The sequence below is a fragment of the Crocuta crocuta genome, unplaced genomic scaffold, assembly GCF_008692635.1.
Source record: "Crocuta crocuta isolate KB4526 unplaced genomic scaffold, BGI_CrCroc_1.0 scaffold167, whole genome shotgun sequence".
NCBI classification, from domain to species: Eukaryota; Metazoa; Chordata; class Mammalia; order Carnivora; family Hyaenidae; genus Crocuta; species Crocuta crocuta.
This window is the reverse complement of record NW_027532406.1, coordinates 12612690-12632527: the sequence shown is the minus strand read 5'-3', so window position 1 is coordinate 12632527 and position 19838 is coordinate 12612690. Positions and strand designations below refer to the sequence as shown.

The 19838-nt window shown below is 36.6% G+C and overlaps 1 protein-coding gene across 1 annotated transcript in view; it reads right to left on the bottom strand.

The window, feature by feature from the left end:
* RTKN2 (rhotekin 2) overlaps window positions 1-13983 on the bottom strand; it is a 71613-nt gene extending 57630 nt beyond the window's left edge. The window contains exons 1-2 of the mRNA XM_077778502.1: window positions 13264-13983; window positions 6913-7109 (exon numbers count right to left, since the gene is read on the bottom strand). Of these exons, the coding sequence (XP_077634628.1) occupies window positions 6913-7109; window positions 13264-13983 (917 nt within the window). The remainder of the gene's footprint in view (window positions 1-6912; window positions 7110-13263) is intronic.
* Between the last annotated feature and the right edge of the window lie 5855 nt (window positions 13984-19838).

The window sequence follows — 19838 nt, the reverse complement described above, 5'->3', positions numbered from 1 at the left end:
GTTTTGTGAATACTAAATGAAGTGAAATATATATGGCCATTTTGATGGGAGCAGGGAGCATTTAGTAGATTCAGACTGAAGTCTTAGGTTTGAATCTTACCATCAATAAATAAGTAGTTAATGAAAGAATTGCCATTAACCTCTTAGGCTGAGCATCATTATCTGTAAAATATTAAGTACCTACCTCATAAATACTGAATAAAATAATATTTTCAATATATCTATGTCATTCTTAGAAATGTTACACAAATACATGGATTACTGAGGATTACTGTGTACTTATATTTTTGGCCTCAGTATTTAACTTGGAGTTTACATGGAAGTGGTACTAAAGCATTTGTTAAAGTGATCAGAGTATGACTTCTCAGTTCCTGTAAGATAGTGATAGCTAAATCTGAATTTCTTCAGGTATCTTATAAAATCTTTCAGATCAACAAGGAAAGCAATTAACTAGAAAACAGAGACTATAAAAAAAATTTACTTTACATGTAAATGGGAGAAATTAACCACTGAAACCATCAAAGCCAACTCCTGGAGGCCTTATTAGCCCAGTAAAGAGTCAGGTACCCACTGCAAAACACAAGATCAATTTTTGATGTCCCCTAGAAGAAAAGACAATGGATATAAGACCTGGTGGATACCATAACACTGGTTCCTGGGAAGTTGAAAGGAAGGGACTCCAAAAGAATTCTGGTTCAGAAGCTGTTAGTCTTCTGGAGAAGAGAGACACACAATGAGGGAGGTATCCTTTGAAGGTCTGGCTGTGCCAAAGAAAAGGAGGAGGAGAAGGGAGGAAGAGAAGAGAAAGGAAGGAGGAGGAGGAAGGAGGGGGAGGAGGAGGTGGAGAAAAAGAAGAAGAAAGAAGGGAGAAGGAAGAAGAAGAAAGAAGGAAGAAGAAGAAGGAGAAGAAGGAGAAGGAGAAGAAAGCAATTGAAGTTAAAATCATATCAAAGAAACAAAATCATATCAAAAAATCAGGAAACCAACTAACCAACATCCCAAAGTCATCATTTATTAAAGAAACTTCTCTTCAAAGTTCGAATAATACAAAACACTCTTGAACAAAAAAACAAGCAAGCCCTTCTGCCCTCCCATCATCACCTGGCCCAAGAAAACTCTACATGCTACATATTTAATTAGGGATAAAGAAAAGGACCCAAACATCCATAGAAAGCTACTATAAAACAAAAGTAGGAGTCGTCAAAATGCTTCAGCTGATAAAAATATTCCACCAACCACTCTCCAAAAATATAAAGTAACAAAAATATGATACTCCAAAATGAATTGAGTGCAGTTAAATAAGGTATTGCAAATGTGAAACAAGTGATGAATCTGATCTAAAACCTCAGACTAGTAAAGTACAAACAATAGGTAAATATGCAAAAAAGAAAAAAAAGAAAAGAAAAAAAGGAGGTAACAACAAGAAATTAGAAAAAGAAAAAGAAAATCATTTCTGAAATGAAGAGTAAAATACAAGGTGCCCAAGAATGAAGACATAAAATTAAAAGTATATCAAGGGACATAATGGATGAGAATGATAAGGAAAAAAAAGCAAAATTAGATAAAGATTTTAAAGATATCAAAGAGAAAGCTATAGACACAGAAGGCAGGCAAAGAAGATCCAACTTATGTGTAATTGGAGTCCTTAAATGAGAAAAACAAAGTAAGGAGATACTTAGTGCTTTATTCTAGAGGCTTTAACTCTAAGAAAACGGTCTGAAAATAAAAGAACTGAATCTGCGTATCGAAAGGGTCCTAAGTGAGCCAAAAAACGGTCAGCCTTTAAACATACACAGGCTTTAGGACAGCAAAAACTAGTTTCAGCCTCTAGACAAAAAGACCAAGCCATTTACAACCAAGGAAAATAGACATTAGATTTTTTTTTTTATAACCAAAAAGGGATGCAAGGTTTTCAAGAAACTCCAGGAAAAGAAAGCACTGGCCATGGATTTTTGTATACAGCCAAGCCATCCTTTTAAAGATGAACACTAAAGAAAAGCACTTTAAACATAAAAGAATGTGAAGGAAGCTATACTCACATTGACCAGTCTACTAGATCATAAACTTTCTCCAAACAAGGTATGATTTTGGAAAGTACAACAAAAGACAGGTAGTGAACAGTATGCATGTTTAAAAGTAGATCAAAGAATAAAACAAAGGTGGAGACACAACTACAAAATTAGTATGTAAATATTATCTACTCCACTAAAGGAGAACTAACACAACCTAGAAAAAAAAATAATAAACTAAAATAAAGCAGAAAGGTACAGAAGGAAAAAATGGAAATGGAAAAATAAAATGAGTTCATTTATCTCCACATAGATGAAAAGTGAAAATAAAATTCTATCATTTAAAGTAGAAAAACAAAATAAAAGCCTAAGTAAGGGGGAAAAAAAGAGCTAAAGTCATAGTTTTTTAAATATAATAAAGTTCATTAACTACTATAACCAATAACTCTTCTTAAATAAAATTTAAAAAAGCAGAGAAGATAGACCACATAGTAAAAGACAAACCTCAATTATAACATACATAAGTAAACATAGCATATATAGAATATAACAAAGCCAAAGCCAAATATATCAGTAATATAAATGTAAATAGGCTTAAACCCCCTAGTTAAAGGATTTTCAGATAGGTCCACAATATAAAACTCAACTCTGGATGAACACAAGAAATACACCTTCAACATAGTGATTCACAAAGGTTAAAACCAACAAATGCAAACACTAAAAATGCCTAGGGTTATGATCTTGTTATCAGGCAACCCAAGAATTCGAGTCTATGTAACAAGCAGTAGGCAACAAGAGTGACAAAAGAACACTTGATAATAATGCTAAAGGCTGCAATTGACAATATGTGCATTACAAGTGCTAAGATACCAAATGTTTCATAAAACAGAGAGTAGGAGATATATAAGGGGTAAGACAGAAAAACTTAAGTAACAAAAATCTCAACCTTTCAATTCAAAACAGTCAAGTGGCCCAAAACTAAGCAAGGCTGTAGAATATTTTAAAAACAATAACATACATCTTTTAAACATATATTAAAGTTTGTACTCTGATAAAAGAAATGTAACAACTTTAAAAGCCCATAAAAGTTATGAAAATTAACTATATTAAGTCAGAAAGAAATTATAAAATATTTCTTAAGATAGAAAAAGTAAAAGTCTGATCAAGATACAAAATGAATTCTTTTGGTAATGTCAGAGTAGCTCATATTGGAAAAACTCTACCTCCCCCTCTTCTGTTTTCCACAGAAACAATATAAAGCCCAGGAAAACTACTTAAAAAACAACTACCTGAAGGGACTGGCAAGTAGCCAAAAGTATGAAGTCAAAGAGTCAACACCAGAAGAGAGTGTACTCATACAATGGAACTGTTAAGTATAACAGTAAAGAGGAGCAAATCACTAATACATGCTAGTTACATGTTGAATCTCAAAAGTATTACGCCATAGGAAAACACAGAGTACATATGGACAACTGCATTTAGATGAAGTTCTAATACAGACAAAACCTATGGTGGAAAAAAAAATCAGTTATCCACGGTTGGTCGCCTCTTAGAGTAGGGGCAGAGGTAGGTACTACTAATAGGGAGTTGGGGAAACACCAGATGACTCTGTTTATAAAACTGATAACATAACTATTCACAAAGAAAAAAATTATTTTAAGGAACCTTTAATCATGGTCTCCTACATGTTTGCACATACACAGACACCCACAAAGAACCTTCTTTGAATTGCATCACAAAAAATAAGATGAACTGATGAACAGACAGATGAATTTAGAATAAAAGTAAATATATTTAAAATATTAATTGTAGAATCTAGGTGGTGTGTATATGAGTCTTCTATTGCACAAGTCTTTCAATCTTTTTGTATACTGTAAAAATTTTATAATTTCTCTATGTTGGAAAAAAAAAAAACTGCAAAGAAATCCTGAACTGGCCTAGGTCAGTAATCATGTTGATACTAAAATTATGAAACTACTTTACATAATCACATTATTAAACAAATAAGGATATAGGATTACTGTTATTATGAATTAAGATTTTCAGAATAACAAAAAGAGACACAAATATAAAATAATTGAAGAAAACAATAACCTATAAATATCAATATGAAACTCATATTTTTTTAATGTTTGTTTATTTTTGAGACAGACAGAGTGGGAGCAGGGGAGAGGCAGAGAGAGAGAGGGAGACACAGAATGGGGAGCAGGCTCCAGGATCTGAGCTGTCAGCACAGAGCCTAATGTGGGGCTCAAACTCATGAACTGCAAGATCATGACCTGAGCCAAAGTCGGATGCGTAACTGACTGAGCCACCCAGGCACCCCTAAACTCATAATTTTAAAATTTTTTGAAGTTTATTTATTTTGAGAGAGAGAGAGAGAGAAAGAGAGCAAGCATGTCTGTGCAAGGTGAGGGGCAGAGACAGAGGGAGAGAGAATTCCAAGCAGGCTCCACTGTGACACAGCACAGAGCCCAATGAGGGGCTTGAACCCACAAACCATGAGATCATGACCTGAGCCAAAAAAAAAGACAGATCCTTAACTGACTGAGCCATCCAGGTGCCCCAAAAACTCATAATTTTTTAAAAAGTCTCTCCTATAATTATGTCTACTAAAAAGGTCTAAAAGCAGTGATCCCCAGTAGCAATGAGCACACCTGGTGCCCAGATCTTGATTTCAAAATTCCATTTACCATTAAAGGGAAACAAGACTCATTAGACAAATGGCTGATTCCAGGTATAAGGCATAGAAAATACAAGACAAGCCTGTGTTATCTTTTTGTGCTAGAAAGTAAGGAAGTTCTTAAAGACTAATAGAGGCAAGTCAAAAGAATTAAGAAGCCATTCTGAAGGAACTTACATCAAACAAATTTGAGACAATTTATCTATCAAAAAGATTAATGACTATAAATGATATAATACACTGAATAAATAATCCATGAAGCAATAATGAAGAGAAAGGAGAGGAATGGGCTTTCTTATAAAAGACTAGCTAAAATGTATATAAAAATAATAGGGTTAGATAATTACTGTCTGCAAATCCCATTGTAATAATGTTGGCAAGGATCATAAAAGGATAAAACCACCAAGTGAAAGCTAGTTAGATAACAGAATATAACAGATAACTGAATATAATGTCCCACAGATTACTTGTGAATTGCAAAGGAAGAACCATTATATCACAAAGGAGAAATCAGGCAACTTCTACCCAAACCAAGGGATCAAAGTAAATCATGTAGAGTGGTAAAACCAGTTATTATCTCTTCACATTCATACTGGCAGCATGTATCTTGCCCAAACTACCCTAAAACAATTCTTGCCCCCAAAATGTTTAACCTGAGTCTTATTAATAAGCCATTAGATGCAAATTCCAGGTACAACAAAAACAGGAAATAGGAAAAAAGGTTCAATGATACCATAAAGAGACAAATAAATACAAAATGAAGGACATTCATAAAGGATATTTTTTAGAAGTGTAGACTCTTCAAAGCATTAATGGCAAGAAGTCTTTATAAAAATTAAAATGATTAAAAGAAATTAAAGACATAACCAAATGTATTAATGAATCGTAACTGAATTCTTCCACTGAAACAGCCCCCTCCTGACCAAATATCCTTAAAAAGGGTACGAGAACATTTATCTCCATGAGTAGAATCACCCAAATTATGCCACAGTTCTAAATTTTTCATTTTATCTTAAAAATTCATGGTTAATAAAGAAGATATGTCATATTTATTCTATGGCTTTTTATATATCCTGACGCATACCCATGTACTCTCAGTGATTTATGTGACCCAGTTTGAGAAGCAATAACTTAAACCAGTGTACGTGCATCTGAAAAATATTTTCTTAAATTATGACACAAGAATAATTTCATTTTATAATGTCAAGGATAAATAATAATGAAAATTATTTGACATATGTTGAATAATAAAAATGTAAAAAGTATTAAATCAGGTGTTTAATATATATAATCTTAATTTTCAAAATGTAAATATTATCTTGCCTAACATAATTAAGGAACTGAGGAACAAAGAGATTAAATATCCATCCAAAGGCAATAAAATATTAGTTACTTTGTACACAAGTCTTTTATCCTATCACAATCTCATCAACATATTATTTTTACAAAAATCTCACTTTTCAAGAATTCAATGGAAGTGCACTGTGAACAGCACAATAGCCACTAATGTATCAAAAGAAACTCTTCGCTAGCCGTACAGCTTTAAGACCAGTCAATGATGGGTGAAGTAAAATATTGGAAAAGAAATCAACATCTAGCCACTAAGGTGAGTTAATTCTTAGGTTCAAGTAAGACTTGGCATTGTAAATAGGATAGGATGTAAATTTCATACACAAATCCTAGACCCAATCCAAAAAGATTCCGAAAGAATAACAGTACTTAGCGAATCCTAAGCAACCTCCTACTAACTTCTGTCACTAGCCAGTTAACATGTCCTTTGAGTAAGTTGCTTACCTCTCTAGCACTTATGTTCACCATATGAAAGGGGCGTGCATTTCAATTTCTATACCTAAGTTTCCATTACTCTCAGCTAGTACCTCTTTGTTAGCATATTTTAAACAACTCATTTGTTTAAAAAATTCACATTTCTATATACTATCAGTCTTGGGCCTCTTTAAAATATTCCCTCAGTTCTTGATTCTTAGCCACGTCATTTTACAGGCTGGATACAACAAAACTTCCTGGTGAAAACTGCTACTTTAATAGTAAGTTTACTCAGAGTTCTACATCAAAATGTTTATAATATTAGAGCATATTTCAGTGTATTTATTTTTTAAAAGCTTTGGTGATTTGATACTTGACATTAAGGTTAAATTATATTGTGTTCTTAATTCAAATACTTCAGTACATTAAAATCCATAGGAAAACTATACTACTAACCATCTTCCAGTTTGATTTGCAACCTGTTCTTCTAATTTCTGTAGCTCCGATGTGTAAGCCATTATTCGAGCATTGCATACCATGAGATTCTTAACTGCATGCAAGATCTGGTCTTTCTGAGTACTCAGAGAAAGGAGTTTCCATATTCCTTCTCGCATTCGAATCTCCAAATCTATTTTTTCTTGAATGCTGCAGTCCTTAAAAAAAAAGAGAGAGAGAGAAAAGCATTTTTTAAAAATAGCAAAAATTAAAACATTTCTTTTTACTAGCAAAAATGTACCAGTACTTTTATAACATATTGGGAAAATAACAAAGTTTTGAAGTATGATAGTACAAAAAATATAGCAATTTGCAAAACCTTAATTTCTTGCTTTATTAGGAAGTCTACAATCTAGTGGAGAAACACAACAGAAACAAGGGTGAGAAACATTACATATTCTTTGCATAATTTCACAAGTTTGAATTGTGTCCCCCAAAATATTCCTCTCCTCCCAGAACCTCAGAATGTGACCTTATTCAGATACAGGGTTTTATAGATGTAATTAGTTGAGGTCATGCTGGAGTAGTATGGGCCCTAACCCCAATGACGGGTGTCCTTATAGGAAAGCCAAGTGAAGACAGAAAGACATACAGAGAGAACTCCATGCTAAGACTGAAACAGAGATGGGAGTAATGAGTCTACCAGCCAAGGACCACGAAGCAACCACCAAAAGCTGGAAAAGGCAAGAAAGACTCTTCCTATAGTCTTCAGCAGGAAAATGGGCCTGTAGATACCTTGATTCAATACTTCTGGACCCCAGAACGATGAGAGAATAAATTTCCATTGTTTTAAACCACCCAGTTTAAATTTGTTGTAAAGGGATAGCCTCAGGAAATGAATACAACAATATATATAGTAACTAATATGAATAATACAGCACATGTACATATTATTTAAGTCATATTGTGGGATGGCAAGATGTGGTTGATGACGCTGAATTAACCAAGGAAAATCAGATGCTGGAAAGGAGCAAATGCTGAGAGAGGGACTAAGGTTTAGCAGCTACAGTAAACAATGTCAATAAAATCTCAGAAGCAACAGAGGGAAAGCACTGTGCTCAGAAAATGTCAAAGGCTTTGGCTATCAGATGGAACAGAGATGTAGAATATATTTTTGGATTTGTTTATTTTAGTTTTAAGAGTCACCATGAAACTACAAAATCATTTTAGTTCTGCAAGTCTTTCATTCCATACAATGATCTTGTAATGACCTGGCTCTACATACAAGTTATACATGTAACAATAAAATTCTATAAACTGAAATGTACTGTTCTGATTTAATTCACGCTGGCTTTTTAAAAAATTATAAATCAATGGATACTCTTTACTAAACTAAAAACTTAATATTGTTCTAGTATGTCTATTTCTAAAAGTAAAGTGACCATTATCCTGGCTTCTGTGGTTAAAAAAAAAAAAAAAAAAAGAATGCTATAATTTACCTTTTAATAGAATCAAACTCTATATAAAAAATGTAAATGGAACCTAATAACAAAAGTTCCAGGTATTAAAAAGGCAATCTTTTCAAAAAGAAAACCTAAGAGTTAGGAGACCAAGTCGATGGAAATTACGCTAAAAGAGAAGGTATAGTAGGTGATTTAACTTGACTATACAAAATCAAATGCACTATTCACATGCAGAAAACAGATCTGGTTAATTACCCACATCATGTAATTGCCACATAAAAACCTTCTTTAGTGGTAGAACTCAAAACTGATATACTACATAAATGTAGTCATTTGCTAGTTTTCCTTCTTTACACATGGCTGAATACCAACAACTCCATTTCATCTTTTAATGACATTGTCAGTCCCAAAGTAAATTCTCCTTTAATGTAATTAATAACTAATTATAAGAATTATCTATGTGACCCGTATGTCTATAAGATTAAGCTCCGGCAAGCTGGCATTGGGGAGCACATACACACACACAGGGAGCAACCTGAAGCAGGATGAATAGTTTTACCCCGCAACCCAAATATAAACAAATACCATCTGGTGCCATTAAATTCAATTTTGCTTTTAAATGTTACAGTGAGGCAGCCAGCTGAACCAGCACAGTGGTTCTTAAAGCTACACATGAGAATCATTTCTGGTAGTGGAAGAACCTTATAAAAGTACCTAAACTTAAGACCCACCCCAAAACACTTAGGCTCTCTGGAGGTGGAGCCTGAGTAGTTTTTTGTTTTTTTTTTAAAGTTCCTCTAGTGATTCAATGTAGAGCCAGGGTAGAGATCTGTGGTAGTACTTGAAATTCCATAGGAACCTGGAAAGTTGCAACAACCTTAAGAAACCAGTAGGTGGCCACAAACACATTAAAGAATCAGTTTGGGCTTCTAGGGTTTTCATCTTGTAAATGAAGACTGTCTTCATCACTTGACAAAGACTATAAAATTATAGAGGCCTGGGAAATAGCGCAAAATTGAAATGCAAAGGGCTTGTGTTTTAAATCACTTTATTTGTAAGATTAAATATTCATTAAGGAAATAAGATATACCTAACAGATATTAATATTAGAATTCTAATAGAGTGGGGGGGTCAGCAAACTATAGCCTAGGCAATGCTTGTTTTTTGTAAATAAAGTTTTACTGGGGCACAATCATGCCCATTTGTATTATCTAAGGCTACTTTCAAACTGCAATGGCAGAGTTGAGTAATTTTGACAAAGACCATGTGGCCCACAAAGCTGAAAATATTTACTATCTGCCTTTTCAGAGAAACAGTTTGCTGATTCCTTACTCAGCCAAATTAACATACACAGTAAACTATGACCTTACCTCCCCTATTCTACAGTGAGCAGATGTGGATTTGGGAGGGCTGACATGATGGGGTGAATTGTTAAGTGTATGTATGCTTTTGAATGTACTGGGGTTAAAAAAAGAGAGAGAGAGAGAGAGATGGCATTAGCCCATTTTATGTTCACCCTGCAACTTCTTTTAGTTCACACATCTATACTTCACATAGAGGGAAACTCTGATCAAGTGATACTACTGCAGTCAAGAAAGTCTTTACAGAATAAAAGAAGTTAATTTAAGTTAATAAGTAGAACGGCAGAGAGCTAAAATCATGACTGCTGCTGCCTCAACCATAATGGCAGACAGAGTCAACACTGATTAGGACCCACAACAGAAGCATGTAACCATCCCTTTTAGAAGTGTCTGAAAGCAAGTCTCCAGAAAGAGCAAGGAATGGGGTGGAGGGAATCCTTCTTCTTGCCATTTCTTCTTCAATTTTATAAATATGAGCTCCCTTGTAATCAAGTCAAACAGGAGCCTATGGTACTGTCCTGATCATGTAGGTACCTAGTCAGACTGATAAAAATCAATGGACAGGGCAAGGCTAAAAATGAAAGAGGGAAATGACTTAAAAGTGCAAATCTGAATTATGTAGAAAACAGAAACATACCAGGTTTTAGAGCATAATGGGACAAAAGAAGTGAAAAAAAAAAAAAGGCCTTAATTTTTTTTTTAAGTAGGCTCCACACTGGGCATGGAGCCCAATGTGGTACTTGAACTCAAAACCCTAAGATCAAGAGTCAGATACTCAGCTGACTAAGCCACCCACACCCTCCTGAAAATGGCCTTAATTTTGAAATTAAGGACTGACTTAAAAATAAAATGAAGTTGGGCTGCTGTAAGACAACTGTAGTAATCCAGATAGAAAGTATCACCAACCTAATGGATGTAGTTAAACCGTGTTAGCTAAGAGACCATGATGAAAGAGAAGACTGCAAAAGAGTATACATAACACATCCTTCTAAAAGAAAATTGTATTTTAAGAATTGTTTATGTACAGAAAATGTCTAGAAACTATTAATAGTGGTCATCCTGCGGAATGGTAGTACAGAAAGAATTCTTAAATTCATGTTTCTGTATATGTTTACTACAATGAGATAGTGAGACAGAGAAATTGAAGAACTCCATAAAAATCTGCTTTTGCTCCTTTTCCTGCTTCTATCCTTGCTAGGACCTGCATCCACACCCCACTTTACACGTCTTGTAATGAAAATGGTGTATGTCCTCCTTGTAAGGGACAAGGAGTTAATGATTGTCTAGAATAGATAACACCTAAGGAGGAACCAGAGGAAAATGACTGGAGGCTACCATATGTGTATTCCAGAACACGAGCACTAGATATCTCAATGCCAAGACCCCCTGACTCCAAGTAATAATGCCTGGGCACTCATCTTTGTTCTAACAGGTTCCTAGATGCTTGAGAGGACACGTACACTAGACCATCATCCTCAATAAAAAAACCCCGGGTCCTGAACAAAGACAGGACTCGTGCTCCTCTCCTTTCTGAGTCTCCTGGACCTTTGTCTGTATCTGCTTTCTCTATGTCCTCAATAAACTCACCTCCTGCTGGTTCACATGTGAATTCCATCCTGCAGGAAGCCAAGGACCCTTCTGGCTGGTTATGTAGGGCCCCTTCTAGATCCTCGAACCAGCCTGCTGGCATCAATGGTATCACTTCTTGAATTTCATTTTTTATTAAGATTTCAAAAGCTTGAAAGTTTGTTAGAAAGGTTAGGTGGCTGTCCCAACAGATGAATGGGACAAAAGACAGTAAGAAAAAGGTTTCTGAGTGTCAGGTACTATGCTAAGTACTTTAAAGAGGTTCTCAACTCCCAGCAACTTTCTGGAGTAAGCATTTTACCCTTTTTACAACTGTGGAAACCAAGGACTTAGAAAAGACAGATTACTTATTCAAGGTTGTTCAACAAGCAGATTTGGATTTGACCTTAATCTGACTCCAGAGTCCATACTCTCTACTCACAGATGATTCCACGGTTTGAGTAGAGGTGTTTCACTAGTGTTATGACCACCTCAGAATCTTTCCACCTATTGGTGGAAGACTCATTAACATCAGAGGAAATACAGCAAATAAAAATTCACTGCTAGTCAAGTATAAAATTCTCTTACCCTCAATATTCTTGTTAGATTGAAACCTATTATGATTTTACAATTTTTATCCAAAATCCAAACAGAAGGAATTGCACAACTCAATTACTTGACTTTTTTGCTAAGAAACCATTAAATACCATAACATCTCACATGTAAATAATCCAGCCCTTATGTATATTTAAATATTTGTTTTCATTCCACATAGCTAAACTTCTTTCATAACCTTATCCACTTGTCTATTGTATAATTCCTAAATATTACTGCTGCACACAGCGAAATAAATATATGACTACACCAGCACCGATGTAATACACATGAGAAACTCAAAAGATTGCCAATTCACTAGAAATCAAGATTCTGTTATCAGAACAAAGTACATAACAGGACAGGAAAGTATTTTACATCAAAATGTCCAAAATTTTTTAAAATGATGGCATAAAACAGCATTACTAATAAAGGAGTGGGACAAAAGAAAACTTGCATAATGGTTCTTACTGTCTTGCTTTATTTTCCTCAGTATTACTGAAGAATTTCTAACAATTTTGTACCTGCTGAGGTTTCTAAACAAAATAAAAGGTTTCTAAGCAAAGGTTTTCCCAGGTTTTTAATCAAAACGAATAGGTCGGACTATAGAAAAGTGCTACTAATTTTGACCTACAAAACTGGTATTTTCATATGACTTATTCTATTTCAGAACTAGGTAAAAGAAGGTGGAGATTGAACTAAAGGGAAGATCAAGCATAAAGACATCAGTTTTAAGGCTCTACAGTTATGGTTAAGGGGAAAATGTAACATTTTAATAACTGATTTCCCTAAGAAACCGCGTTGGTCTCTATCAAGTAAAAAGATATCTAACACACACTTTACATGGCGAAATAGTGAAACATCAAACTTCCCTCTTATCCGATTCGAAAAGAATCCACTTTAAAACCAACTTTTTCTAAGGTTCCCAAGGTTGCGGTTTGCCACTCCACCCTGCCCCACCGAGTTTATGTTTTGTGCGGACATCGCTCCAGTAATTGTGCTTTCTGTCAAATCGAGCAATAAGCAAACCGTCCTCCCTTGGCCTTGGATGGGGTTCTAGAAAATCCCGGGACCCCCATTCCCCCGTGTCCCTCACACTGGGATCCAAACCCTGGGGGTGGAAGGAAGCAGCCGGCAGGGGCGCCCGGGAACGCACCGCGGAACTCTGGCATCGCTTCCCCGTTCGGGTCTGTCTCCTCCAAAAGAAATCGGGGGCGGGGGGGGAGGGGTGAGGAGATTTCCAAGCTCCACTGGAGCCTCAAAAGTGCGGTCTCCTAGCCCGTCCCTTTGTTTCTGGCCACGGCTGAATACGGGACGCGGAGTGGGGGCTTTCTCGACGAGGCAAAACGGTGGCTTGAGGACTGGAAGCCCGGCCCTTCCTCACTCACCTGTTGGTCGGGAAGGCCAGCCAGGCGNCCGTACCAAGTCCGGCCGCAGGGGGAGGGGCGCAGGGCCTCCAGACGGAGGGCGCACGCGCAGTGGCAACGCCCCGCGCCCCGGCCTCCCGCGCGGAAGCGAGCGGAGACCCGAGCCCTCAGAGCCGGCGGGGAAGTGGAGCGCCGCGGGAGGGTGTAAGGCACTAACTGCGGAGTGGGCGGGCCTGGGACAGCAGTGGGCGGGGCCATGGGGATAGCGTTGGCCACTGAGCGCACCTGGCCCCGCACAGGGTTTAGGCAGGTGGTTTTCGAGGCACGCCCCTTGCACCGAGTGCATTTTGCCGGAATCCCGGCCGAGGCCGTCCATGGCTGACTCAAGGCTGCCTCAAGGCTGCCGTCCCTGCGTTCCTGCGGACGACCCAGGGACGCAGGGTGTCGCCAGGAGCCCAAGACCTCATTCCCAGAGAACCAAGGGACACTGCTCCCAGCGCCCGCACACCGCACAGCATTGTCACTCAGGTCAGTGGAGACCACGGCCCTGTTGATCAAGCTGGTGAGATTCCTTGTCAGACATTTCGCAAGGTCGTTTCTTTTGTCCCCGGAATTCTTTGTAATTCCGGATACCCCCACTGCACACACATAAGTAGTCTGTTCTTGCAAAGACTTCTTTCTTGAAAGTAGTCTACTCTTTTCGTGCAAAATACTTCTTTCCTTACTCTTTTGCACCAGCATCCAAGGTGATGGCAGAATGAGGTATTATTTCCCCAGAGCCCCATTTTTTGCTGTCCCTAAAGACCCATACAAAGTCTTTTTTAGCAGTTTTGTTATTAATCATAATGCAAAAGTATGGAATCTTTAAAAATCAAAATTGAAGTGCTACAAATTTCAGAACCCTGTAAGGTCCTTAGAATCCATTATCCTGGCCTATCCTAACTAACTCTTAAAAAGAAACGGGACACCGCTTTGACTTCTGAAGTTTTTCCTCCTAAGGGAAAAACCAACCAAATCAACTCTCGTGCCCACAACCTCATAGAAGAAGACGTTGGGTGCTTTTCCTTCCATAAATAGGGTGACTATGTTTTTTATTTGCCTGAGACATTCCCTACTTGGGTTTGTTGTCTCAATGTCCCACCAATCGTGCACTTTTCCGGACAAAGTGGATATTAAATTGTATGGTCACAGTATCCACAAGGCCCTTTTTTAAGCAGTTAGTTCAAAGATTTACTTCTGAAAATATGAAGAGTGCCCTTCCTCTCAAATAAGTAATTTGCCTCTTTGAGGCCTTTTGGACTAGATGATAATAGAAGCTGCCCAGATAGGAATGACATCCCCTTACAATTAGGAATGTATGGGTCATTACAGATGACCCATATCCTTACACACAACTCTAAAATATGGACAGCTGAAAATTACCAACACAATGAGTTCACCACATTCTTTCCAAACACAGGTCTGAATTCCAGACTCATCAGGTACCCTTCCCCCAATGTGCTCCTCTCTTATGCTTACCACTTTGTGGTATAATTATTCCCTACTCAGAGTGAGCAGCATGAGCCTAGTACAATCCCTGACTCATAAAAGAAATACACACGGAGCTCATCATCAGACATATATTATTTCTCATATAACACACACAGCTCTTAGACCAAAATAGTTACAGAAGCCATCACTTCATGGGAACAGAGGCAAGCCAACCAATTTAAAATTGGACACTGATGTAGGAATATTTGATAAATACTAACTGGAGATACATTTATTTATAATACTTGAAGAAAGAGATCTAGGAAAAGTCATATTTAGTAATTCTCTGTAGAATTGACAGTTGCTATTAAAGACCTTTCTCCTTGGAGAAGATATGATGTAGTCCCATCTCTTTATTATTCATCAAGGGATGCGCCCAGGAAAGTGCTAAAGATAAAACTAGTATATGATGATTAAAATACTTCTGAGTAGGAATGCTGTTTCCTTATTTATCCCCAGGTCCTTCTGGTAGTTTCAACATAGTTTTCTCTGATGTATGTGACGTACATAAAAATAGATGGAAACTAGAAGAGGTTAAAGATTTCACAAGCAGTAGTTTGGTTAGAAAATTGGTGAATGGATGGATGAATCTAACAACTCCCAGAAAGTAAGAAGTACTACGTTTTGTCACCTCAACTGTTTGAAAGATAATATTTGGGCATCTCTCACTCAAGAGCTAGCATCCTACCCTCCTTGGGCTCCCACAGTTGATGGATCCCCACCTAATTGCCCAAGTATAAAAGCTTCAGCTGAAGGTTGAATGATGGCATTACTGTTTTACCGATATTACTTGCCATGATAAGTTCAACATTTAAGACTAATTATAAGTATCTCTTATCTCTAATACAACAAATATATAATATTTAATAATTAATAAATATAAAATCAGTATTTGACATAGACAATTTAGATAATATGAATAAATGTTAAAACATATTTTTCTTCTCTTTATTCCCTACATTCCCCTTTTTAACTCTCTGAAAGTCCAAAAGAAAGGAAAATGTTGAACTTGAAATCAGCTCTCTTACATAATAGACCCATTATTTTTTAAATGTGGTTTTCCCCAGAACAGGTAACTGTTGTAGTTTCTAATATCCTCCTAGACTCTCTTTAAAAAATTCTATTAAATAATTCTCTTTGTGCTTCCTTTATTCATGTGTTATCTTGTAGGTAATGCATTTAAAATGAACTTCATAGACTAGAATTGTATTTTGAATTATACACCAAAAAAAGGAAAAAATGAAGAAACTGAAGTAAAGAGGCTAAACAGAGGTGCAACATTTGTTTAAATGCATAGGGCATAATCTACAAATAGCAGAAGCATCATATAATCATAAGGAGGAAATGGAATACAGAATCTGAGGACTCATTAGCTCTATGACCTTGGGCAAGCCACTCAGTGTCCTTATCTATAAAACAAGTATAATAATAGCCAGCTAGGTTTTTTTTTTAAGTTCTTATTTATTTATTTATTTATTTAGAGAGCAGAGGAGGGGCAGAGAGAGGGAGAGAGAAAATCCCAAGCAGGCTCGATGCTCTCAGTGCAGAGCCTGACAGGGGGCTCCACTATGAGATCATTGACCTGAGCCAAAATTAAGAGTTGGACTCTTAACCAACTGAGCCATCCAGGTGCCCCACCCAGCTAATTTTCTTTTGTTTTGTTGTTTTATTTTATTATTTAAATCCAAGTTAATTAGCATGTAGTACAATAATGACTTCAGAGGTAGATTCCAGTGATTCATCCCCTATGTATAACACCCAGTGCCCGTCCCAACAAGTGTCTTCCTTAATGCCCCTTACCCATTTAGCCCATTCCTCCACCTATAAGCCCTCCAGCAACCCTCAGTTTGTTCTCTGTATTTAAAAACCTTTTATGTTTTGTCCCCCTCTTTGTTTTTATATTGTTTTTGCTTCCCTTCCCTTATGTTCATCCATTTTGTATCTCAAATTCCACATATGAGTGAAGTCGTATGATATTTGTCTTTCTCTGACCCATTAATTTCACTTAGCATAGTACCCTCTAGTTCCATCCATGTTGTTGCAAATGGCAAGATTTCATTCTTTTTGATTGCCAAGTAGTACTCCATTATATATAAATACCATATCTTCTTTATCCATTTATCTGCCCATGAGCATTTGGGCTCTATAGCGCTGCTATAAACATTGGGGTGCAAGTGCCACTTCAAATCAGCATACCTGTATCCCTTGGATAAATACCTAGTAGTGCAATTTTTGGCTTGTACGGTAGTTCTATTTTTAATTTTTTGAGGAAACTCCATACTGGTTTCCAGAGAGGCTGCACCAGTTTGCATTCCTACCAGCATGCAAAAGATTATCTCTTTCTCCACATCCTTGCCAATATCTATCATTGCCTGAGTTGTTAATTGTAGCCATTCTGATTAGTGTAGCCATTCTGATTGTGGTTTTGATTTGTATTTCCCTGTGTGTTAAGCATTTTTTCATGTGTCTTTTTGCCATCTGGATGTCTTCTTTGGAAAAGTGTCTATTCATGTCTTTTGCCCATTTCTTCACTGGATTATTTGTTTTTTGGCTGTTGAGTTTGATAATTTCTTTATAGATTTCGGATACTAACCCTTTATCTGAAATGTTATTTGTAAATACCTTCTCTCATTCTGTTGATTGCCTTTTAGTTTTGCTGATTGTTTCCTTCACTGTGGAAACAGCTTTTTATCTTGAGGTAGTCCCAATAGTTCATTTTTGGTTTTGTTTCCCTTGCCTCCAAAGACATGTTGAGTCAGTAGTTGCTGTGGCTGAGGTCAAAGAGGTTTTTGCCTGCTTTCTCCTCTAGTAGTTTGATGGCTTCCTGTCTTACGCTTAGGTCTTTCATCCATTTTGAGTTTATTTTTGGGTATGGTGTAAGAAAGTGGTCCAGGTTCATTTTTCTGCATGTTGTTGTCCAGTTTTCCCAACACCATTTGCTAAAGAGACTGTCTTTATTGCATTGGATATTCTTTCCTGCTTTGTAAAAGATCAGTTGGCCATACGTTTGTGGGTCCATTTCTAGGTTCTTATTCTGTTCCATTGATCTGAATGTCTGTTTTTGTACTAGTACCATACTGTCTTGCTGATTACAGCTTTGTAATACATCTTAAAGTCTGGGACTGTGATACCTTCTTCTTTGGTTTCCTCTTTGAGGATTGCTTTGGCTATTCAGGCTCTTTCCTGGTTCCATACAAATTTTATGATTGTTTGTTCTAGTTCTGTGAAGAATGCTGGTGTTATTTTGATAAGAATTGCATTGAATATGTAGATTGCTTTGGGTAGTATTGACATTTTAACAATATTTGTTCCTCCAGTCCATGAGCATGGAATATTTTTACATTTTTTGTGTCTTCTTCAATTTCTTTCATAAGCGTTCTATAGTTTTCAGTGTATAGATTTTTCACATCTTTGGTTAGGTTTATTGTTAGGTATTTTATGGGTTTTGGTGAAATTGTCAATGGGATAGATTCCTTGATTTCTTTCTGTTGCTTTATTATTGGTGTATAAAAATGCAACTGATTTCTGTGCATTGATTTTATATCCTGTGACTTTGCTGAATTCATGGATCAGTAATAGCAGTTTTGTGGTGGAATTTTTTGGGTTTTCCATATAGAGTATCATGTCATCTGTGAAGAGCGAAAGTTTGACTTTCTTCTGGCAAATTTGGATGCCTTTTATTACTTTGTGTTGTCTGATTGCTGAGGCTAGGACTTCCAATACTATGTTGAATAACAGTGGTGAGAGTGGACATCCCTGTTGTGTTCCTGACCTTCGGGGGAAAGCTCTCAGTTTTAGTGATATTAGTGGTATGTCTTTTGTATATGGCTTTTATTATCTTGAGGTATGATCCTTATCTCCCTACCTTCTTGAGAGTTTTTATCCAGAAACGATGCTATATATTGTCAAATGCTTTCTCTGCATCTATTGAGAGGACATGTGGTTCTTGTCCTTTCTTTTATTAATGTGGTATTTCCCACTGATTGATTTGCAGATACTGAACCAGCCCTGCATCTCAGGTATTGATCCCACTTGATCATTGTGAATAATTCTTTTACTGTGTTGTTGGATCTGGTTGGCTAGTATCTTGTTGAGATTTTTTGCATTCATGTTCATCAGGGAAATAGATCTGTAGTTCTCCTTTTTAGTGGGTCTTTGTCTAGTTTTAGAATCCAGGTAATGCTAGCCTTATAAAATGAGTTTGAAAGTTTTCCTTCAATTCTATTTTTTGGAAGGAACAGCTTCAAAAAATTAGGTGCTAACTCTTCTTTACATGGATTCCCCTAGAAAGCCATCCAGCCCTGGGCTCTTGTTTTTTGCGAGATTTTTGATTGCTAATTCAATTTCTTTACTGGTTATGGGTCTGTTCAACTTTTTTTCTTCTTGTTTCAGTTTTGGTAGTTAATATGTATCTAGGAATTTTTCCATTTCTTCCAGATTGCCCAATTTATTGGCATACAAGTGCTCATAATATTCTCTTATTATTGCTTATATTTCTTCATTGTTGGTTGTGATCTCTCCTCTTTCATGCTTGATTTTATTTATTTGGATCCTTTCCTTTTTCTTTTTGATCAAACTGACTAAAGGTTTATCAATTTTGTTAATTCTTTCAAAGAACCAGCTCTTGGTTTCATTGATCTGTTCTATGGTTTTTTTTGTTTTGTTTCATTTTGATTTTGTTTTTTTAATTTTGATAGCATTGATTTCTGCTCTAAACTTTTTTAAAAATTATTTTTAAAGTTTACTCATTTTTTGAGAGACAAAGAGTGAGTCGGGGAGAGGCAGAGGGAGAGGGAGACACAGAACCCGAAGGAGGCTCCAGGCTCTGAACTGACAACACAGAGCTCGACACAGGGCTCGAACTCATGGACTGTGAGATCATGACCTGAGCCAAAGTCAGATGCCCTACCGACTGAGCCACCCAGGTGCCCCATGTTTCTGCTCTAATCTTTATTATTTCCCATCTTCTGTTGGTTTTGGGTTTTATTTACTCTTCTGTTTCCAGCTTTTTAAGGTGTAAGATTGGGTTGTGCATCTGAGACCTTTCTTCCTTCTTTAGGAAGGCC